We start from the raw sequence: 22,574 nt of genomic DNA, 5'->3' as shown, positions 1-22,574 counted from the left end.
GGCGGTGTTTGTGGACTGCGCTCGCGCGTTCGACTGGGTCGATAACGACGCTGTCATCGCGGCGCTGAGGAAGTTCAGCGTAGCGCCGCAACTTACTCGCGGGATCATGGGGACCTCTGAGATGATCGTCGCGCCTGTGTTTGCTTCCACGAGAAGCGGTTGAAGATGGCAAGAGAGCCCGTTAGGCGCATGGCTCCGATTCGACGGCAGGGACGGCTCATCCTAGACGACGAGGATGTAGCCGCGTTGTGGCAGAGGTAGATGAGCTGTGGTTGCGTATGCGTGTACGTGTCCTGACTTGTTCGTGGCAGAAACGGGCACGATGGAAATCTATATATGTATATATATATATATATCCCTTCCGTTTCGGTTCGCCTTTAGACGCGCCCTTTGATCTTACCCTGGCTCTCTGGCCATCTTCCGCCGCCACATTGCAAAGAAACTTCTTTTCTTCTTCGAGCAGCTGCTGAGCAAAGGGCGCAGCATGGATGAACGCCCTCGATTTACTCGCAGCCTCAGCCGCCCCTCATCCCTCTGCTCCCGTCCCGTCCGTCCGTTTGGCCCCTCTCCCCTGCCCACCGCAAAGCGTCTAAACACTCGCGCTCAGCGCCCGTCGTGTTATCCCTCCTGGTGGGGCGACGCACAAGCGAGGAAGCTGCCCTCCCTCGGCTGTTTCTCTCCGCAGCGTCTTTAGGGTTTTATTGTTGCTGTCGCTGCGGGCGAGGGCAGACATGTTATGCCGCGAGGCATGTGTGGACGTGTACGCGCAGTCGGATGTATCGATATTTTCATTCGTAGTCGCTGATGCAGGTGTTCTCTTGCTCTCTCTGAGCCAGCGTATTTCTTGGCTAATGAGGCAAGCGTATTATAGACTGCGCGGCATGCTAGCAGACCGCGCAACCGACGGTGGCGGCGCCCGCTGTGGAGCCAAGAGGGATTCATAGATGTTTGTGCATGTGTGTGTGTGTGCGTGGTGTAATGCTGCGGGTGAGCTAGATCTGCGGGGGATGTAACATCTGGCTAAGTGTGAGACGCGGCGCTTAGCCTGGGGTAGGGTGTGGTGCTGCACGCACACGTGCATGAGGATTGAGTGTGTGCGGGTATGTGTGTCGGAGAAAAAAGCAACCTGCTTTGATCGGCTGGCAATGCGCATGCATGTACACCCACCGTCATCTTTTCATCGTGCTCTCACCCCTCCCTCCCTGAATGCCTCTCTCTCCCTCGTCACTTTCCCGCCCTCTCTTTATCATTCCTTTTTCTCGAGCCATCATCACTACCGTCCCCATCATTAGGTGGTGGGTGACAGTCATTCTTCCGTACTTTGTTGGCCATTCCTCTCTCCCTCCCTCCCCCTTCCAACCCTTCCCTCATCCATCACCTATCCGTTACCGTCCGTATGCTCCTTTTGCGCCCCAGGCGGAGTCACTGCGAAGAGGGTGCAGATGGAAATTAGGAGAGGGGGGATTGCCAAAGTGCTTGATATATCTTTCGCTGTCTTGAGACTCTTTCTTTCTCTAGCCATCGTGTTAGTCTTGTTTTGCTGCTCCGTATGTACGCGTGAGGGTGTGTGTGTGCGCATGGCTGGGACGGAGGTATTTTTCGCTCAGCATATAAAGTTGTTTGAAGTCATCGTCGTTTCGCCATGATGGACCGCGTCTGTTGCCCGGGGGGAGGGGTGGGGAATGCTCCCCAGGAGGCGCGTCACCCCTGTCGAATCCCTTGCCGCTCCTCTCTCTACTTGCGGCCCTGCTACGTATAGAGGAAGCCTCTCAAGGAAGTGTGCCTGTTACCCGCTAAACCCCCCCGTGTTGTACACAGTTTCCAAGTATAAATGTACGTTTCAATCAAAGCACAGGTGCATCCACCACACTCACTGCCTCACAGATGCCGCGCAGTCTCTGACCCGCACAGACTGCGTCCTTTTCTCCTTGTCTTTTTATCGTATATATTGTCTATGTGTCTGTGTCTGTGGCAGAAACCCGTGCCTTCGTTCTCGGAGAGCATGGAGAGGACGTGGCAAGTCGTCGTACACACACACACTCCGACGAGCCGCACGCAATGTCGTCATTCCTGGTTCCACGCCTCGCTTCACCTACCACGCCCTTCTCCCTCTTCTCTCTGCTCCCATTGCTATCGAGTAGTTCACGGCACATGTGCAAGCAGCGAGCTTTTTTTACGGAGTCGCGATCCGTGAAGAAAAACGACGAAGAAGCGCACCCAAGCTGTAGATCGTGTGCGGCGCTTATCAGTCAGCTGGCGAAGAAAGGAGCGAAGAGGTTCAAAGGGATCTCCGGCGTCCAACAATGCTGTTGACAGCGTCGCGAGCCCTCCTGCAGCAAGCGGGAAAGATGCCCACCGCGCTTCACTGGATGCGCCGCATCGCCGCGCGTGTGCCGAAATCTGGGCTCTCGGGGTCCCAGCTGCAGGCGCTTCTGGATGATGAGTTTCCGTCGTTTTCGCCTTCCGCGGTCGGTGCCGTCACGCTGAAGGAGGCAGTGCTGAGATTCCCTGAGCTGCTTAGTGTGGAGGATGGAAGCCAGCTGCATGCCAAATGGCATGTGCGGCCCACTCACGTGGACAAGACTCAGGAGCAACGCGCGTCGTCCTCCTCAAAGCCCACTGAAACGTATACATTGTCCATGATGAAGCTTCAGCAGTTCTGCACGAAGCGAGCGCGCATGCATCACAACACGTACATGCCACTCGAGTACGTGCTCAGCAAGGCCGATATCAATGATGTGGACATTGTCGGAGAAGTACTGCACAACCCGGACGCTGCGCTCGATGTGCAGGCGGGGGTGCGCATTAAGCCGAAGCGCACGCCGCGTGCAGTTGTAGCCTTTGTCGACGGAGATGCGCTTCCCGCCGTTGCCGTCGATGAAATGTGCAATGAGCTGAACGTGTTGAAGGAGTCGAGCATCGTGACCATTGTGCGGCAGCCGGGCAGCCATGCGCTTTCGGCTGTCGACATTGTGTGCCCTGACGTCATTCCGACTTATCTGAGCATTGAGAAGCACGCGCACGAGCTGCGGCTGCGGAGGCCGAATGTGCGCCACGACGTCGTGTACATGTGTGCTGCCTCACAGTTCAACATCTACGCAGACCGCGTGGCTCCTCTAAACGACTTCCCTGATGCGGACGTGTACGTATGCTGCCCGAGCATGATAGCGCTGGTTAAGCCAAAGAAGGTGATTCCGTTCGAGTGAGGCTCCGCGTCGTGTGGCGTCGATCAATGTGGTTACCGGTGCCCTCCTGCAAGCGAGTGTGTGTTGGTGTTTTTGAGCAAGCGCCGTTGGCAAGCATTAACGGATACGTTTCACCTCTGCTGTCTTCGTATCAGGCGAGGGAGGAGCAGCGTTTCTTGAGGCACAGAGACAATCCGTTGCGGCGCGGGCTGCCGCACACGACCGTCTTCGCATTTTCCGTTATTTGGTGTCTCCCGCCACGCTTCGCCACAGAGAGGAAGAAAAATGAAGATCAAAAGGTGGCGTGGTGATGTGCTTTGTGCGCAGTACTGCTGCTGCCGCGGCATTACCACAGTCGCCATCCTGGCTAGCGGTGAGGGTGGATGGAAAAGACGTCTGTATGTCTCACACTCGAACTCATCTTTTTTTTTTAATGGTGGTGGTGTTGACAATGACGGCTTCTTCCGCACTCACAGACGCGCACACACGCGCGCAAGGATCAATGGGCGTGGGGGCGGCCCTTTGTGGTTCATGCCCCCGCCACCTTCATTGCCGAGCTCTGCCATCTCTCCCCTTTTTTCTCTGGCTGTGTATATCCCGTGTGGCTTGCACGTGTGCGGCGAGCAACGCAGAACGTGAAGGGAAAGAAGAAAGGGATTCAGCCTTCGTGGAACCACAAGAGCGCCTGCACAGCGAGGTCAATCAGCACTCCAACTGCAGCTGCCATTCTATGCGTGTGCGAAGATGTTTCGGCGATGCCTGCTTACACGGCTCGTGCGTCGCTCGCTGGTCCTCTTTTCGGATGAAAAAGAAGCACTTTTCGAGCGGTATAGCGAGATTGAAAACGCCCACTCGCGACGCATTGAAGCACTGAAGGACGCGGGTCTCTTCAATGATGAGTGGATTGCCACGGAGAAGGTGCATGGCGCCAACTTCGGCATCTACTCAACAGAGCATGGGAAGACTATTCAGTACGCGAAGCGGAGCGGCATCATGCCACCGTACGAGCACTTTTTCGGCTACCACATCCTCATACCTGATCTCGTGAGGTATGTCAAGCAAGGGCGAGAACTGCTTACGGAACAGCTCGGCATGTCGCCCAGCACCGTAATCATCAACGGTGAGCTCTTTGGTGGCAAGTACGACCATCCGAGCGTGCCGAAGCGGCGGCAGAACGTGATGGTGGCCGGCAGGCCACGCACCATCACGGCTGTGCAGAACAATGCCTTTCCTCAGTACTGCCCAGACCTGCATTTCTACGCCTTTGACATCAAGTACCGGAGGACCGAAGAGGAGGAGTACTGCACCATGACATACGACCAAGCCTTGGCCATCTTCGAGAAAATTTCGGGCCTTCTCTACGCGAAGGCTATCATTCGAGGGCCGCTGAGCAAGGTGGCCGCGTTCGACGTGGAAAACTTCGTCACGACAATTCCGCCGCTGGTGGGCATGGGCGACTACCCGCTCAAGGGGAACTGGGCGGAGGGCCTCGTTGTAAAACACTGCCGTCGCGGCGAGCCCGGCTTCGACGCAAAGGGCCTCACCATCATGAAGTTCAAGTGCACCGCCTTCCAGGAAATCTCGACCGATCGCCGCCAGGGACCGCGCGTAGACGCGCTGGAGGAGGTTCGGCGGCAGTCCATAAAAGTCTCCGGCGTACAGCTGCCGGACATGGAGAGCGTCATTCGCGACCCCGAGGTGCGCCAAGCGACACATCACCTGCTCGACCACGTGTGTGAGAATCGCCTCCAGAGTGTCTTGTCCAAGATCGGTACAGGCCCGTTCGAGACGCAGTCCATGACCCCCACAGAGCTCTCCACGCTGCTAGCAAAGGATGCGCTGAAGGACTTCTTGAAGGAGGCGGATGCAAAGATCGTCAACACGCCGCTACTCGTGCGCCGCGAGATGGCCCGCTACGTTCTTTTTGAGGCGCGCAGGTACGTAGCCAGTAGATGGAAGGACGTCGTTGGGCAGCAAAGGGAGGCAGACGGGGAGTCGTGACCGCCGCAGTCGCTCACTCACTGTCTCTCTCCCTCTTGCCCTTTCTGCGTTTGTGTGAATGGAGCCCTTGCTTCCCCCATATGCACATCCCCATCTTCCCTGGCGGCGCGTGTGCTAGGCGCTGAGCTGCCTTTGCGCCATGCTGCTGAAGAAGGGCGTTGTGAGAGCGACCAGCGAAACCCGTGCTCTCATGCCTCTGCAAGAACAACGCCACAGACAACAAAAAGCGAACAGCGAAAAAGACGCGGCGGCGTCCGGTGCATGGGAAACGTTTGAGGTGCTATCGCCTTTTCCCATGTGCGAGCGGATCGGCATCGTAGCTCTCTCTCTCTCTCGTACAGGTGAGGTGGAGGGGAGTCACTGCTGGAGGTCATCTGCTGCTCCCCTGCCCCTCATCTCTCTCGTCGGCTGCCCACGCTTTTTCTTTTTTCAAACTTCCATGTCTGGTGTTTTCGTCTGCGTGCTCCCCACCCCAACCCACTCTTTCCCATTCTCTCTCTCTCGTGCACTCGCAAATGCTTACACGCGCACCGCCTTACGAGTTCCGCTCAACGCATGCAGCGGTGTGTCCGCATATACCCTCACACATCTATGAGCACACACACGCACGCGTATAGTTATATATCCACGGCAGTATCAGTCCCCCTCCCCCTCATCGGTCTTTCCTCTCTACAGCCTTCCATTGGGGGGCACACTACCTAGACAGCAGCGTGGCAGAGTGCACGGAGTTGACGCCTTGTCCCTTCTGCCCCCCACTCTTTCTCTTAGACGAAACGGAGCCTAAATCGATAGGCACCGTTGGCAGCTGTCTAGGAAGCAGCGTACGCCACTCTCTTTCTCCTTCCATCTCCACTGCGAGCGGAGAGAGGGGTGGGGCAAAGAGAGAGAGAGCGGCTTCGACTTGCCCCCTCCCCGTTCCCCCCTTCCACTCACTCGTGAGGTGTCAGCGATCACTCGCGTTCAACTCTTTTCTGTGCAACCGCACCTGCATACGACTTTGTCAGCGCGTTCTTCAGGCGTACAGTAATGCGGGCTATTCGGCGCTGCTCGTCAGTGTCGCCTGCTAGGACACCACCGGCTGCTGCTGCTGTGAGCCAGCTCCGCTGGGCGGCGGACGAGGTCCGTGCACAGGTGCCTCGAAGCTGCGTGCTGGCGCGTTGGACAGGGACCGGCGCGGCGGCAACGCAGCCAAATCAGAGTCTGCTGGGCAAAGGCATGAGCTTTGCCTCTGGCCTGCTGCGTGACATCTCTCCCTCCACCCGAAGTGCCTCCACAAACGCGGCCATCGACTCCACCGTAGGCGATGTCCTATGGGACTTGTGCGAGCGCATGGACTACTACGTCCAGTACAACATTCCCTCCAGTTGGCAGGTGACGGAGCTGCTGCGCGACAATAGCATTGCCATCCAGTGTAGCCCACCACCGCCCACGGAGGCAGCGGAGGGGTCGGGTGCAGCTGTGCACGGTATTTCACTTAACTGCTTTGCATACAAGCAGCGCGTAAAGCAGGCAGACAGCGTTCGGCTTCTGCACGTCTTCCTGAAGCGCTTCAACGCATCGGTGAACAACTCGCTGGAGTTGCTGTCCGAGGGTCACCCGCCGCCGCCGCTAGCGGAAGTGAGGATACCCGCCAATGGTAGCAGCGGTGGTGCTGTGGATGCCAGAACGGTGACGAGCGCTCACTCGCGTGACACCGGTGACGACGAGGGCACGTGCCAGACGCTCGCCAAGCAGCTGAACAGCGCGGTGGCGGAGGTCACCTTTACGCCAGGCCCCGGCCAGCCACTTGCCCATGGTTTGTGCCGCGCTTTCTACAACTCCAATGGCCGATTCCACTACGTTATCGTTGTCGCGGTGCCGGAGGAGGAGTACGCTAACTCGCTCGACCTCATGATCCACGCTTTGGCTTCGGTTGTCGAGAGTCGTGTGGAGGCTGCGGCGAAGAGGACATAACGCCAGCCACGGCAGAAGGTGAGGGGATGGGTGGGGAGAGAACAAGAAGGATACGCCTCCATTCGCTGGGCCGAAAAACGAGGTGTCCACCCTCCCCACCCACCCACCCTGTATCACTCCCGCTCTGCACTACTCGTCCATTCTTCCCTCAGTGTCGTCTCCTCATTCCTCCTCCTCCCGCTGCAGGGTGTGTCTCTCCGCGTCAGTTTTCAATTTCTTCACAGTGAATGTCAGCACGCCCGTGAGGGCGTGTCTGCGAGTGTCGGTGTTTGTGTGGGCGTGCGTGTGGGGGGAAGGGGGGGTTGGCGCAGCAGATGTACTACTCACTGACGTACACTACAAGTCGTTCCGTTTCGCTTTCTGTCTCTCCCCTCGGGTGTGTATGCGTGTGTGTCAGTCTCTCGCCCCCCACCCTTCCTCCCGTCTTTGCCCCTCTCACATAAATGGGGCCACACGAATGCGCGTATTTGTGCGTGTGCTGGTGTTTTGTTGGCGCACAGCGACGACATGAAGAGAGATGGATCGATCGAACCGCTGCGAACCTCTCGTTGTGGCAGCCGCGTGGGGTCGTGAGGAAGCACGGCGGATCAGCTTTGTGTCTGTGTGGCCCTCTAGCACCCTGTCGCTGCCCCTTTATCGCCATGATCGGCTGATGCGCCTCAGAGCCTTCCATTCGTCCCTCCCTCTTTGGCCTCCTCAATCCTGTCTTGTCAAGGCAGCCTCAGCCATGTCTGTCTCTCTACCTCCTCCGAGCACCGAGGAGCACGGTGCGGTACAGCTGCACGAGCACAGCAACGCCAACCTTCTCAAGATCGACACCCATGACACATACTCCACTGTAGGCACCATCAAGAAGCTCATTGTGAAAGCTCTACCAGCGGAGCAACGCGAAGCACCGCCGCAGCCGCTTCTCAAAGGGCTTATTCGCATCAACAAGAATCCCAAGAATGCGTACCTCTTCATGGCCTTCAAGACCCCTGAGGACCGCGCGGCCGCCTCCGCCGTGCTGCAGACCATCTCCCACCGTGGCCGCCCGTGGACGGAGACGTCGGTATCGCCACGCGACTTGGAGCTCACCCACAAGGGTGGTGTGAAGCGCCGGCGCGACGGCGACGACGGCGATGGGAGTAGTAAGCTGACACAGTACGAGCACCTTCACATGGAGGAACAGCTGAACCGCAAGAAGCGGCACTGTCTTAACGTGATGCGGAGAATTCTGCCCGCCGGCGTGTATGGCTACGCCGCCTTCCAAGATCGCTTTGCCGGCATCCTCACGAGTCCTGTAACGGAGGGCTACCGCAACCACGTCAACCTGTCGTTTGGGTTCTGCGCAGATGGCAGCACGCCGGCGTTGGGCTTCCAGCAGGGCTCTCTCGTGGAGGGAACAGCCGCCGTCCTCCCCGCCACGCTGCCTGATAAGGACATTGTGACGATGAACTCTGCCGCCAAGGTGGTGGCCGCAGCGCTGATGGACGTGTGCATGGAGTTCAGAGACGTCGCGAAGGGAGGTCTCGACGTCTTTAATAAGGTTAAGGCCAGCGGGTTCTGGCGCAAGCTGCAAGTGCGTCACAACGTAAAGGGCGAGGTGATGATGGACGTAGAGGCGGATGCGGCCAGCACGACCGCGGACGTGTGGGCAGCGGTGCGACAACGCCTCGTGGAAGTCTTTGCGTGTGAGGAGATGCGCGTCAAGCTGGTTGCAGCGACTGGTCTGTCCACAGCGGCCGTGGTGAGCCTCCAGTGCCACACACACACGGGAATCAGCTCCCTGCCTCTCGACGTGCCGCGCGAGGTGCTGTATGGCGCACCCACCCTTACGGAATACCTTGCGGGGCTGTGCTTCGAGCTTAGCCCGACAGCGTTCTTTCAGGTCAACACGCCAGGCATGGAAACGATGATGATGAAGGTGGCTGAGGTGGCTGAGCTGTCGGCGGGCACAACGCTGCTGGACTTGTGTAGTGGGACGGGGACGATTGGACTGACGCTGTCGAAGCACGTGAAGCGCGTTATCGGCATTGAGCTGGTGGAGTCGGCTGTTGCGAATGCGCGGCGAAACGCTCAGCAGAACGGCATCACCAACGCGGAGTTCCATTGCGGACGTGTGGAGCACCTGCTCCCCTCCGTCATCAGTGGCCTACCTGCCGAGGACCGCGGCGACATTGTGGTCATCCTCGACCCTCCCAGGGCTGGGGTGAACAGTACAGTACTGAGGTGGATCCGCGGCATGGAGACGATACGGCGTGTGGTATACATTTCCTGCGAGCAGAGGGCGCTGGAGCGGGATTGCCCTGGGCTGACGAAGCCCAGCACCAAGGCGTATCGAGGCACACCGTTCGAGGTCACTGCAGCTTTTGCTGTCGACCTTTTCCCGCACACACATCACGTGGAGATGGTTGCGGTGCTTACACGTCGCCCAGAGAGCGCTGCAGGCCCTGCAAGCGAGTCGGCACCGGCACCAAAACCGGCGCCGGTGAGTGCGGAACGCGCGGCCGAAGAGGAGGAAACAGTCGCCGACGCTAACGGTGGCTGCGTCGAGTAGCGGAGTCTCACTGTAAATGAAAGGCACAGCGTTGCATGAGGGACTGGCACGCAGACAGATATGCGCGTGTTTATGCTGGTAAGAGAGAGATCACGTAGCGTATGTGTGTGTAAGGCAGGCGCTCCCTCGTGAAAAGCAACGCTAAGCGCTTGTATTGGTGCATCTTGCGCATGTGTGCATCTCCCCGCACAGCCGCACACTCCAGCCGCCCGCCACAGCGAGGAGAACGACGAGCGGTCGCTTGACCATCCTCCCTCGATACCTGTCCCTGCGCATCCCACTTTCCTCTCTGCTCTCATCGTTCTCTCTACCTCTCGCCTACATTCTCGTGCACCCCACGCGCGCTGTCGTGGAAGTGGCCACAAACCCCTGCTCACAGCTACCACCGCCCCCCTCCTCCTGCTTCGAAAGCATACTCACAGCACAGCTGCCCAACGCGCCCTTTGCTGCGTCAGCCACCACTGCGTCCCCTCCTTCCACCTTCACTGTCTCTGCAGTGTCTTCTCTCTTTCTCTAATCCAAAAACGCAAGAGCGCGTTGTACGCAGAGCAGCTTCACCTTTGTGTGGCGGCCGTGTGCATCTGCGTGTGCCCCACAACGAGAATGTCCGCGTGGTCGAGCCGCAATCTGGCCGCGATGCTCAAGGAGCAGAGGGCCTCTCCCGCCACGGTGGTGGCGCCGGAGGACAAAAAGACGAACGGCGATGTGCCGAAACGCCCGGCGGTGTCGGTGGAGCCGAAGAAGCCGGAGCTCCCCGCTCCTGCCGCGGCAGGAGTGCTGGCGGCGGTCTCCACACCTACTCCTGAGACTGTGCCGACCCCTGGGCCTGCTTCCGAGCCAGAGGTGGTGTACACCTCCATAGGCCCTGTGTCGATGCCGCAGGCCCTCGCAAAGCTGGTCACGCCTTCTGAGTTTCGTTTCGCAGGTTCCGTCGAGGCTCCGAAGCCCGTCGCTACCCTGCAGCCCGCCGTGACCCACCAGCCAGCGGAGGCGGCGCCGAAGCCGGTGGCCATTGCCCCACCCATCCCTGTCGCGGCAGCCCCTGCGCCGACCGTCACATCCTCCTCCGATCTGCAGCAGCACCAGTGGAATCCGCCGCAGCCAGTGTACAACCCGCCAGTGAACGACTACATGCCTCGGTACCAGGGTGCCCTGCCGTACGGCGGCGAGCTCGGCAGCGTGCCGCGCTTCTACAGCACCGAGAGGCAGTACAACGCGCAGCCCTACCATCCCACCTACCACACCCCATACTATCGTAGCGGCTACAGCAGCAGCGCCATCCAGTACGATGGGTACAGTGACATGTACCACAGCCACTACCCTGGTCAGGGTGCCCCGCACATGGGCAGTCGCCTGCAGGCCCGCCCGCCGTACTACCCGCCTCGTAATCCCTCGCTGCAGCAGCACCCTGCGGCTCAGTACAACTAAACCTATAAGCAACGATAATGATGCGATGCCGGAATCACAGCGCAGCTCCTCATCGGCGCGTGTGTGCTCATGCGCTGCGTAAACGGTCATCGAAGTGCAGGATAATTTTTTTTATGTGCTTGAGTGAGACGGTGCCTCTAATGGCTTGCTCTTCGCCCTCCTCCTCCCCCATTCTTATTCTCGTCCTCGTCCACCATCGCAGCTTCTGAAGCCGTCCACTTCGTAGCCCACTCGCTCTCTCGCGCACAAGTATCACGCAAGCGCCCCTAATACACTCTTTTCTGTCGGACTCGTGGTAATCTAACGGGCGTTCTCGTTCGCCTTCCTGTGACACCGTTCGCTGCCCCGCACAGCCGACGCTCTAATCCTATCCGGACTTCGTTCTCTTGTCCTCTCCGGGCACGCCGTCTGGCGCCTGCGGAACAACTTCAGCGCCTCCCGTAGGCCTGTGTTGCCCCCGCCCCTCCCTCCGCTCCCGTGTCTGGGCACCTAAATGCGCATGTGCATGAATGGGTACTGCTTTGTACCGCAGCAGCACACGACGTCTGCTGCCCCCTCTTTATGTGACTCACTGCCCTCACCTCTCGCCCCCTCAACCTCGTACCACATTGTTCTTCGCCCGTGTCTGTGTTTCTCTCTCTCGCCTCAAACTCCACTCCGCCCCGCCGTCTCGCGTGCCGGCCGCCTTGCATGCTGCCAACTGTAGTAGCACCGATAGAGAACCACAACTACGCACAGCGTCCCTCATTTCACAGCCCTCACGGATCCAAACCATACCTGTCCCTTGACTCCGGTACCTGTGCGTGTCGTTCCTTCCCTGATACCCCTCTATCACCACCTCATATTCTACGCAGCGGCGGTAAGAATACGTGTGTGTGTGTGTGTGTGTGTTTGCGCACCCATCAGCCCAGCATGTCCTCCGCCGACTCCATGTTCGCAGATGCGGACAAGAAAACGAAGAAGATGTTCTTCAAGGACTTCGAGGGCGCTTTCGACCTTTTCAACAGGGCCGGCGTTCGGTACAAGCTGGACAAGGACTACATGCGCGCCGGCGAGGCCTACTCGCGTGCCGGCGACTGTGCGGTGAAGCTTGGCGACAAGGCGGGCGCCGGTATAGCCTTTGCCGACGCCGCGAATGCCTACAAGAAGATCGACGCGGGCAAGGCCAAGACGATGGTTGACATGGCAGTGCGTCTGCAGCTTGAAAACAACCGCCTGTCCGGCGCGGCGCGGCTTCTCTTCGAGTTCGCTGCCTCTCTCGAGGAACAGGGGTCCGGCATGGACGCTATCCCATATTATGAGCAAGCCATGCAGTACTTCAACGCCGAGGACCAGAAGGCGCAGGCGCAGAAGTGCATGATCGCGATAGGGAAGATCTGCGGCGAGAACGACCAGTATGGCAAAGCCCTCATGTACTACGAACGCATCGCCAACGACATGCTTGGCGGCCCTCTCAAGTTCCAGGCGCAGGACTACTTCCTACGGGCGATGCTATGCCGCTACGCCATGGTAAACAACGACAACCGCTTCGAGAGGAGCGAGGAGTGCCGCGACGCACTGCAGCAGTACATGTCTGCCGACATCTACCTAAAGAACACGCGCGAGGCGGAGTTCCTGCAGCTCATCCTGGAGGCCGTCACCGACAACGACATGGAGAAGTTTGAGCTCGGCGTGTCGCTGCTGCAGGACATTCGAAAGCTGGACGACTGGAAGACGCATGTGCTGCTTGTGGTGAAGCACAACATGGAGAGCCTCACGTAAGTCCATCCATGATTGACGTGAGAGGGAACAAGAGAGTGAGAGTGCGAGAGGCGAATCCCCACCCACTTATGTGGATGTGAGAGCGTGTAGGGGGAGGAACACGGCTAGCTAACTTGAGACAACGCTCTTTCTCTGTGCCCTACGCGTGCAGGCCATTGCTACCTCGCCATCGCTCTTGTCTGCCTCACCTCTCTTCCTCACTCATTATTCTTCTCGTCATCCATCTTCAGGTCTGCCACATTCACATATGCAAGTGCCCTCTGACTAGTGCGCCCTCCCCCCTCCCTACTGCCGTCTCAGCCGCCTCGCTGGGTGTCCGTCTTCGGACATGTGCGCGGTGACTGCGGGGCTTGATGAAGGGCACCGAGACAACGTGGCCTGTGAACAGCGAGCGGCGACGCCTCGATCCCTATGTTCGCTCTCTCCCTGTTGTTTGCTTGCTCTCGTCCATTTCGCTGTGAACTTCGTGTTTGCCGCCTGCGCTACTTGTCGTGCTGTTCGTTTTCACTGGACAGTTGCTGCGACGGTTGGTGTCCGTGTCACGGGACCGACATGCGCGTGCTCATGCCTGCATGTGTCTGTGCGTGAGGCAACGAGATCGCACGTGGCTGGTAGTCGTCTCTCAGCCTTTCCTGTCGCACCCCCGAGTACTCGAGTGCTATGGTGGCGTTGTTTGTCTCGCTGCTTCAGAGGAAGTGTGAAACCCTCTCTTCCATTCTCACGAACAGGCCCCTCCGCTTCATGCCTTGGGCATAGGCTGAGTGGCGGCGAGACAAAGAGGTGCGAGTGTGTGCTTGGTCTCTGAGAGGGTGTTTGCGCCGGGTCACCGAGCTGCTCCTCCTCCCTTCTCTTCTTAGCGACCCTACTCCCCAGGGCGAGGTGAAGAGAGCGCACAAGTTGCTGAGGTCGCCCGTGCTGTCGTGCCAAGGAACTAGTAGTCATAGCTTTTACCGCTGTCCTCCTGTATCTGCAGAGCGCACAGGCAACGACACTCTCAACGCACGGTCTCCCCTCTCTCCCTGCTTGCGCCTACACCTTCGCCTCTCCTCTTGCGATCTGCACATCTTCTCGAAGACCACCCATACACGCATACACGCCTATTCTTTGCTTCGCATACGCTGGCCGGAGACGGACACGTGTGCGGGACCGTATGCATGTGCAGGTGTGTTAGCGAATGGGGTGACGCACACAGAAGCGCACGCGCGCACTCAGACAAGCATGACATCATCCCAGAGTGCCCTGTTGCGCACCCTCCATGATGCCATCACCCACACCTTGCGCAATGCCGACGAGGTTGCGGCACTAGTCGACGCCGCGGTGCAACTCTCCTCCTTACGCTATCGACCCCTCGCATCGTCGTGGGATCTGCCGAAATTGCTCTCGTCCGCGTTACGCACGCAGATCAACACGCGCATGCGCTCGTCTGCGGCAGTGGCGAGCAGCGTCAGTCCAGCCTCTCTGTGTCGCGTGCTGGCAGCGGCGTGGCGGCTGTGTCCGCTGGTGACGTTGCCGCTGCCTCGTGCAGCCGCCGACGGTTGCACCTCACCGACCAGCATTGCTTTGCTTCTGTCGCTCAGCGATGAAGACGTGGAACGGGTGGGACGGGAGATTTCGTCGCTGGAGAACGCTCCGTGTTCTTCGAATGCAGCAGAGCCGTCTGCTCGTGACACAGCAACCGCTGTTGTGACGTCGCTACTGCTCTGCTGGCACATGCTCTGCGCCGAAGCGCAGGAAGTCACTGCAGAGAGCGAGGAAACGTTTCGGCGGGTGTCAGCGACGGTGTGGCGGTGTCTGCAGCGCTGGGCCGCGGCTGACGGCTGTGATGAGATGCGCCGTGCACTCCTCAAAGCATGGGTGGGTACAGTGCTGCGGCGCGCGCTATTGTGCACGAGTGGCTTGTGCGTGATGAGCGCTGTAACGCTGTTGGACACCGTCGTGCCGCCGAGCATAGACACGACGACGCCCATGGCTTTTGCCTCGTGCAATCCGTCGAACAGTGGACTGAGCGAGCTGTGGGCAAGACTGCACCTGCGCGTCTGCCAACACGTCATGGAGGACATGCGCGCGCGTCAAGCCGCCTTCAGCGCAGAGTGGAGTCGCTCCGTCGTGCCGGTGCTCACTCGCGCTTTCGCGCAGGAGCCACCCTTGCTATCCCCCTCCTTCACCAACGTGATACAGTTTGCCGAACCGCTCGACACTTCGCTGGGTGAGCTGATGCGTGTGGTCCACCGTATGCGGCGGTGCGCGCTCGGTAGCAGTGCCACATCGCAGGCGGTTGATCTCGCCTCGTGTGTGAGTGCAGATACCCTGACCCCGCTCTTGTGTTTGGCGCGTCTCTCTCGAAGAATGGCCGAAGCGGGTGTACCGATCGCGCCCTTTGCGACTGCCAGCACGTATCGCGCATACGTGGCGCCGTTAATCGCGGTGTCGCTTCGCTGGGGCCTCGTTGCAGAGGCATGTGTGCTCCTGGATTGGTTCGCCAGCGCGCTGGACGATCGTGGAACGCATTGGCAGCGGCGCCTGCATCGAATCCTGGACAGTCTTACACCAGACGCGTCCTCTGCAACGCCAGGGAACAGCTTGACAAGACTTCACGGACAAGAGGGCGGTCTGCCATACTTCGAGTGGCTTGAAGAGCTTCAGTGCACCTCCTCAACGGCTCTGGACGTGCTGGCCACTTGCGATGATGTCAGGCAGCTGCGGCCGGTATGTGACGCCCTTCTGCGCCACCGCCCTGCGGAGTGGGCCACGGAGGTACTCCAGGACCCGTTTGCCCCATTCTTTATCCTTAGCGGAGTCACGCGCCTGATTGAGGCACTACTGCAGGCCCGCGATGCTCCGCTGGCACGCTTCTACGTGACTCTGCTGGGGCGCCTCCTTCCGCGTTGCCCCTGCCCGACACAACTCCAAGTATTGCTGCGCGTTGTGCATCGCCTGGCCACCGTGCTCACCACCACCCACCTCTCCGCTGCAGACTACGCGGCTCCAGACAGCCTCTACGGAGCGGCCTTGGCAAGGTGGCAACGTCTGAAGACCGCCCTAGAGCACGTGGACGCAGAGCTCTCCGACGCGGACGGCGCGGACGGCTCAAGGCATGTTGACTGGCCACGGCAGAACACCGCGGGTCTTGCGTGGGACGCTCGGAAGCATCTTCAATGTTTCTGCGCGCCCAGAAGAGTAGAGAACGTTCGCACCGCCGCCTCTGCTCAGATCACGCCCCAATCCCCAGCTGTCGCCCTGGGCACCGTTGTGGTGCTCTGCTACGTCCCCGCCGGCTCGCAGAGTGAAGGGGAGGGGCTGCTGTGGCTCCGGCGCACTCGGACCAGCGCCACGTGTCCCTCAGGAGAGCAGCGGGTGCAGGACCAGCAGCTGCTCAGCCTAACGGCGCGCTGCCCTGTGGGGGGAGCGCTGAGGTCATGTGCAGCTGAGATGGCAGACGTGATGAACCGAAACCGAGCACAACTGATGCGGGGCAACGCAAGCGCAGTCGGGGAGACGGGTCGGTGCCTTGACAGCCAAGGCTCACGTGAACTCGCCGCAAGCACAAGCTGCGCGTGCCAGCAAGCAAGCGACGGTGCCGCGGCGCCGATCGAAACGGATGCTCAGCGACAGCGACGGCGCAAGGAGGCGTGGTGGTGTGAACGGTTCGAGCTTGACGATCGTATTGGCCGGGTCGCAGCGTCGATGCAAGATGCCCTCGGCGCGGCGCATATGCTGCTGCTCGGCTACCCCAGTTCCTCTCTCGGTGGCCAGCTGCAAACACTGGCAGCGCGTTTTGCTTGCGAGTGTGTGCGCCTCCGCGGTGCCAGTCACTGCCCTCCTGTGGAGGCCTTGCAGCACGTCACTCTGCAAGTTCTTGCGGCGGCTCCGTACCTGTGGAAAGATAAGACACCGCCTCGTGGGCAGACCACGTGCTGGTACGGCCCCCGCAACGCACGCAGTTGCGCGTGCTGTATGCAGACAGTGAAGCGCGCGCAAAGGATGCTGCTCGAGGCGGTCACGGCTCTGGGGCAGTTGGTCACTGCCGCCACAGCAGCAGCGATGGAGTCCTCTTTGTCGTGTGCACTCGCTAGCGAGCCCGCGAACGTGGAGGAATGCTGGCTGGCGCTGTTGGCGGATAGGTCGGTGCAGGGTGTTGTGGAAGAAATGGTGCCGGCTGTGTTGAACGCGTACTACCGCGAGCTCACCCCAGACGCCGCCGCGAACGCTCCGCGTGATGATGAGGAGCGCCGCCACCACCATGCGGACTTGCTCCTTGTCTCACGCGAGCACGTGTACCTGGTGCTGGACGGAGAGCTGCACGCGCTGCCTTGGGAAGCTCTGGGTGTGTGCCAAGAGCGTAGCGTCTCTCGCGTGCCATCGCTCGAATACCTGAAGTACTGCAGCACCGACGCGTCGGCCGTATCCCTGCAGCGCTTGCTTGTCTACCGCGATGACGCGGCGCTGCAGCACGGCCCCTCCAGCCTTACGGATCTCATCACGCAGCACCCACATTGGGAAGTGGTCTACGGAGAAACGCTGCAGGCAGCAACTGCGGCGGCACGAGACGGCAGCAGCGCCGTCACATCGCCGCTAATGCGCCGCCTCCTCTCCCAGTGTGAGGCGGCGAGCGATCGCATAGACACGTATGTGTACGCTGGTCACAAGGGCGGGGAGCACGTGGCCCCTCGCGGAGCACTGTACGACTGGATTCCCGCTGCAGCCGGAACACCCCCGACGCTGGTGCTGCTGATGGGCTGCAGCTCTGCTCGCATGCAGGCCAGCGCGCTCTACGACTGCTTTGGCCTGCCCTTCGCATACCTCAGTGCAGGCGTGTCGTGCGTTCTGGGTTGCCTGTGGGACGTCACGGACGCTGACATTGACCGCCTCACGGGTCGCTTTCTCCAAGTGGCCAGTCAGACGACGGCGGACGGCGAAGGCATAACCGTCGGGGAGTGCCTGGCGGTGGCGCGCCGGGCCTGCAAGCTGCAGTACCTGACAGGCATGGCCACCGTCTTCTATGGCGTGAACTGTTACGTGACGGCTGCGAGGGAGGACAACAGCAAGGGTGCTGCGTGATGGGCAGTGGCGCTGCTTCTTTCTCTTCCTCTTTCTCTCCTCAGGAATGGGCCCGGCGATGTACGTGTGCGTGGGTGTCCGGCATGCCTTGCGCCCCCTCCCTCTGCACCGGTGCTGCGTGAACGCGCGCACACACGCACACCCCTGCATGCCATGGCGGTGATGATCAGTGCTTTGCCCGTCAGCTCGTTTGTGCTGCTCTTCTCTCTCGTAGAGCTCATCCCGCCCCATCGAGCATCTGGTGCACATGTGCAATTGGTGCCTCTTTCTGTGTCTGCGTATGCGTGTGTGTCTCCGCTTCGTGCCCCCTCCTCCTCCTCTTCCTCGCCCCCTTGTTTTTCCTCACCATCTTCGATGCATCATTGGAACAGGCAACAGCACTGACGGCGTCAAACGAGGGGCTCACATGTATGGCAACGAGGTGCGTGTCATCGCAGGTCATTGGAGTATAAAGGTCGTGCTTCTCCACCTCTGCCGCCAGTCCCTCAGTGGGGCTCCTCAGCGGCAGCGGTGCGCGAGTCTTCGTCTGTGCGCACACAACAGGGGAGAGGGTAACACTCACACATGCACCATCGTGACTTGTCTCGTTTTCTTTTCAGCGTCGTCTGTACAACACATTTCAGAACACGTCCCCGTCTCTCTCGCTTCCCTGCCCTTTATCCTGGCACCGCAGCATGTCACTGCTGCACTCCGGCCATCTCAGACGCAGTGCCTCATCAAACTCGAGCACACGAAGTCCTACGCAACATACGCAGAACAGCGGGTCTACACACATAGCAGTAGCAAAAAGACGACGCCCTTCTTCGATCGCCACATCCGCCGCCTCCTCACTGCCTTCTCTCACGTCCCTCCGCCCTCCCGCGCAGACAAGATGGCAGGTGCAGGTAAGAAGCGCTCTCGCGCTGCACAGGCAGAAGCGGCGCCGGCAGCTGAGGCTGCACAGCCCCAAGTGGAGCCCCCGGCTGACATGGCGGACTCCACCAAGGCGATGGTGAACCGCGAGGAAGAGATGGTCGGCCAGCTGCACGTGCAGCGCGCGCAGACGACAAAGAAGATGACGAACCGGCAGAAGATGCTGGTTCTCGGTGCCCGTAGCATGACGAGCAAGGATCGCCACCTGCTGCTCGACCTGCGTGGCCTCATGCCGCACTCCCGCGAACATCCGAAGATTGGACGCACGAACACCCTTGGCGATGACCTCATCGAGCTGTGCGGACTACATCAATGCAATAGCGTTATGTTCGTCGAGCCGCATCGCAACGATGTCAGTTACCTGTGGATCGGACAGGCCCCCAGCGGTCCGAGCATCAAGATGCAGATAAACAACGTGCACACGGCGGACGAGATTCGTATGGCGGGCAACTGCCTCAAGTACAGTCGTCCGCTTCTCCACTTCGACCGCGACTTTGAGCTACACCCGCACCTCCGTGTGGCCAAGTCGTTGCTGCACATGGCCTTCAACACGCCCCGCTACCACCCCAAGTCAAAGCCGTTTGTAGACCGCATCATGTCGTTCCTGTGGCTTGACAACCACATTTGGGTGCGTAACTATCAAATCGTGCCAACGAGCCCGCCGTCGCTGATGGAGATCGGGCCCCGCTTCACCTTGGAGCCGGTGGCAATCTTCAACGGATGCTGCAAGGGAAGCGTGCTGTGGAAGAGCGCGACGGCGCGGCCACCAACGGAGCAGCGCCGCGACCGCAAACTGCGTCGCCTCGAGAAGCAGCAGGTCAACGAGGTGATCAAAGAGAAGTCCGAGAAGCACAAGGCGCTGCATCCGGCACCTAGCGCCGACCCGCTCGACCTCGTCTTCCGCGACTGAGCATAAGAGAAGGATAAGGGCTGGAAACCGGCAGCGGCATCGTCGCCTCACCTCCTTTGCCGGTGTCTAATAAGCATGTGCGTGTAAGCCACGCAGCGAACCGCAGCGTCATCAATACGCATGCGTCGGCGTGGCAGCGCCTATGCCTGCGATTGTCGACGAAACGTTATCCGCTGTTCTGTGCGAGTGTTGGTGTGCGGAAGCGTATCTTCGGATGAGTGGGCCACTGCTTTCCTGTGCGCGGGCCATCGCCCCTGCGCAGGCTACACGCACACCGCCGCTCAAACTGCAGTGCACGGCCTCAGGCAAAAAGAGAAGAACAAAACGAATCGAGAAGCTCAGCCCATGTGAACGGCGCACGATGCCCCGAAATGGGGGCACCACGCGAACGTTTTCAAGCTGCGCGCGGGGTGCTTAGCCGCCCTCGCACTTGTGCGCGTACACTTACGAGCGTTGGCGAGCGATGTCTCTTGGCAGCAGTCGTCGCGCGAAGAGGGCGTAAGAACCGCACTCGCAGTTCTACCGCCGCCCTTCTGGCACAAAGCAGTGCTCTGGCAGCGGGGAGCGCTTGGGGAAGAGGGCAATAAAGCAAAAGCCCAAGCGTACGGGAGATCGAGGAGTCCAGCGTGCGCGCCCTTGGAGGGGTGCATGGCGTCCTAGCCCACCCCCACCCTTCCTTCGTGCTCCCCATTCCATTCCCCTCTCTCTTCCTCCTCTATCTCTTGCGTCTCGTGAGGTCCATCGCGCACACGCGTTCGCGGCCCTCTCTCCCTCCGTGTCGTGCCTGCGTCAAGAAGGTCACGGTTGTCGCTCACACACACCCGCTCCCCTCTCCCCAACGACCGTCTCCACACTCCATCCCACTCCCACCCATCACTAGGGCAGCGAAGCCGTCAATGCAGCTTGTCAGTGACCTTCAGCAGCGGCCCAAGAAGGGGCGGCTGTCAATCGAGAAAAACATCGTGCCCTTCTACGATCTCTGCACTACAGTGCAGTTTGTTACGTTTCTCATCCACACCGTCACGACCATGATCGGTGCCAGTCGCACCTTCACGCGCTCCATCATCGTCCAGAACGACTTTGAGCTCACGCCGTCCCTCGTGTACAAGACACGCGACTGCTCCTTCAACACGGTGCGCAACATATACGCCTTCAGCGCCGTCGACATGACGTTCACCCAGAGTTCCGTGAACGACGTCTTTGTGGATCAAGCTATACAGATGCGACTCGCCATCTTCGTGTGCGCTGCCACCCTCCTCGTTGGTGGCTTGAACCGCATGCTGGTCGAGGCTAATGTGTTCGTCATCAAGTTTCGCAACTTTTACCTCTGGAAGGACATCATCTCCGCCACGGAGCTGCTGCTGCTCGCCTATGTCATGCAGATCGTGGCGACCGTGCAATATCCAGCCCGTCTGCTGCAGGATTACCTTCGGCACTGCGGGGTGACGGCGAACTCCTACCTGCCCTTCATCAGCACCATCAATCTGTGGGTATTCGCTGGGGTCGGATACCTCACCTACGTGGTAGGCCTTATTCTGTATTTGAACAACGCACTGCCAAAGTACGGCGTGATGACGCCGCAGGAGATTGAAGAGTACAAGGCGTGGGTGCGCAGTCGCCGCGCAGAGCAGGAGCAGGTGCGCATGCTGATCGATGAGGCTAAGAAGGCGCACGCCCGCCTCCACATGCTGAACAGCACCGACTACAAGCATGGTGAAAACAACACCCTTGCCCTGCCGCCGAGTATGATGGGGCCGAATGGTCCCATGTACCCGTACCCATACCCCTACGGTCCCGCGTACCCCGGATACGCTCCCATAGCGCCGTCGATGACGAGTGCAATGACGGACCCACGCCTTCCAGCGCCGCAGCTTTTCGGGGCAGGCATGATGCCGACACCTGGGCAAACGGGTATGATGCCACCTTCTGTGTATGACGGCGAGCAACCACCTCCCGTGGACCCGTCGCCCTACGAGGCGATGGGGCCGCCAGGAGCGACGGCAGCCGTGTCCTCCTCGCCGGGGGGCGCCGTGTCTCTTCCCGCCAACATGCCGCGTAGACGCATTGTGCCTAGCCCCAGTCAGGTGAACCCGCCCATGTACGAGTAGCGTGCACACGGCACTCTCCGATAGACTTAGATGAAAGTGTCCATTAGATGGGCACACGCCAGCATGCGTATGGTCATCCATTGTGCTTGCGTTGCCTCCCTCCCTGTCTTCCTGTCCCTTGTCCGCTACGACCCTCTCGCTGAGTCGATGGCCATGTGTGTGTGTGTGTGGAGGGGAACGGGCGCAGCGAGAGATCGTGATGGGGCTGTGACTTGCCGTTTCGTTCTTGCTTGGCTTTTTGCTGTTTTGTTTGACGTGGCTCATGCGCTTCTCCTCGTTCGCCACTTCATCTGTTCTTGTCCGGCCCGCCCTGAGGCCCTGCCTTCCCCTCTCCTGCCTCTTGTTGCTGTTCACCGTTTCTGCGCGTACGTGCCTTGCTTGCCCTTTCGAAACCCTTTCTGCGCTGTTCTCCGTTAGACCCTCACGCCTGCATTGCTCGTCACCGTATGTCTGTCAAGACGTATCCCTCGTCCACCCGCACTCTGTCTGTCTGTCCACGTCTACCCCGCGGTGACCCTCTCCTCGCCCCTATGCGGCGGCTGCGGCGGTGATGTTCTCCCCTCCCACGGATATCCGCTTGCCAGCCCTCCCACGCACGCCTGCGTTGTTCCTCTCCCCCCCCCCTCTCTCCCCCTCACGTCTCCCTTCTCTTCGGCCCACTCTCTCGCTATCCTCGTTCCGCCACCATCATCACTGCCATCTCTCTACAATACATGTAT

At 59.9% G+C, this 22,574-nt stretch overlaps 9 protein-coding genes across 9 annotated transcripts; all 9 read left to right on the top strand.

Annotated features, from left to right (window-relative positions):
* Positions 1–2,303: 2,303 nt before the first annotated feature.
* Positions 2,304–3,206, top strand: LDBPK_201710 (hypothetical protein, conserved; the record flags this gene model as incomplete). Its single annotated transcript, XM_003860463.1, has 1 exon — positions 2,304–3,206. One exon carries the CDS (start codon positions 2,304–2,306, stop codon positions 3,204–3,206), a length of 903 nt encoding a protein of 300 aa, XP_003860511.1.
* Positions 3,207–3,929: 723 nt separating this feature from the next.
* On the top strand, positions 3,930–5,186 carry LDBPK_201700 (mitochondrial RNA ligase 2; the record flags this gene model as incomplete). Its single annotated transcript, XM_003860462.1, has 1 exon — positions 3,930–5,186. One exon carries the CDS (start codon positions 3,930–3,932, stop codon positions 5,184–5,186), a length of 1,257 nt encoding a protein of 418 aa, XP_003860510.1.
* Positions 5,187–6,401: 1,215 nt separating this feature from the next.
* On the top strand, positions 6,402–7,139 carry LDBPK_201690 (hypothetical protein, conserved; the record flags this gene model as incomplete). Its single annotated transcript, XM_003860461.1, has 1 exon — positions 6,402–7,139. One exon carries the CDS (start codon positions 6,402–6,404, stop codon positions 7,137–7,139), a length of 738 nt encoding a protein of 245 aa, XP_003860509.1.
* A 727-nt stretch (positions 7,140–7,866) lies between these two features.
* LDBPK_201680 (hypothetical protein, conserved) lies at positions 7,867–9,678 on the top strand (the record flags this gene model as incomplete). The annotated part of the gene is made up of 1 exon (XM_003860460.1): positions 7,867–9,678. The coding sequence occupies one exon, from the start codon at positions 7,867–7,869 to the stop codon at positions 9,676–9,678; it is 1,812 nt and encodes a 603-aa protein (XP_003860508.1).
* Positions 9,679–10,281: 603 nt separating this feature from the next.
* LDBPK_201670 (hypothetical protein, conserved) lies at positions 10,282–11,106 on the top strand (the record flags this gene model as incomplete). Its single annotated transcript, XM_003860459.1, has 1 exon — positions 10,282–11,106. The coding sequence occupies one exon, from the start codon at positions 10,282–10,284 to the stop codon at positions 11,104–11,106; it is 825 nt and encodes a 274-aa protein (XP_003860507.1).
* Positions 11,107–12,018: 912 nt separating this feature from the next.
* Positions 12,019–12,867, top strand: LDBPK_201660 (soluble n-ethylmaleimide sensitive factor, putative; the record flags this gene model as incomplete). The annotated part of the gene is made up of 1 exon (XM_003860458.1): positions 12,019–12,867. The coding sequence occupies one exon, from the start codon at positions 12,019–12,021 to the stop codon at positions 12,865–12,867; it is 849 nt and encodes a 282-aa protein (XP_003860506.1).
* A 1,218-nt stretch (positions 12,868–14,085) lies between these two features.
* Positions 14,086–17,925, top strand: LDBPK_201650 (separin, putative; the record flags this gene model as incomplete). Its single annotated transcript, XM_003860457.1, has 1 exon — positions 14,086–17,925. One exon carries the CDS (start codon positions 14,086–14,088, stop codon positions 17,923–17,925), a length of 3,840 nt encoding a protein of 1,279 aa, XP_003860505.1.
* Positions 17,926–18,796: 871 nt separating this feature from the next.
* LDBPK_201640 (ribosome biogenesis protein, putative) lies at positions 18,797–19,747 on the top strand (the record flags this gene model as incomplete). Its single annotated transcript, XM_003860456.1, has 1 exon — positions 18,797–19,747. One exon carries the CDS (start codon positions 18,797–18,799, stop codon positions 19,745–19,747), a length of 951 nt encoding a protein of 316 aa, XP_003860504.1.
* An 896-nt stretch (positions 19,748–20,643) lies between these two features.
* Positions 20,644–21,855, top strand: LDBPK_201630 (hypothetical protein, conserved; the record flags this gene model as incomplete). The annotated part of the gene is made up of 1 exon (XM_003860455.1): positions 20,644–21,855. One exon carries the CDS (start codon positions 20,644–20,646, stop codon positions 21,853–21,855), a length of 1,212 nt encoding a protein of 403 aa, XP_003860503.1.
* Positions 21,856–22,574: the final 719 nt, after the last annotated feature.

This window comes from Leishmania donovani, chromosome 20 (genome assembly GCF_000227135.1).
Source record: "Leishmania donovani BPK282A1 complete genome, chromosome 20".
In the NCBI taxonomy this organism is placed as follows: Eukaryota; Euglenozoa; class Kinetoplastea; order Trypanosomatida; family Trypanosomatidae; genus Leishmania; species Leishmania donovani.
This window is presented reverse-complemented; position numbering and strand designations above follow the sequence as displayed.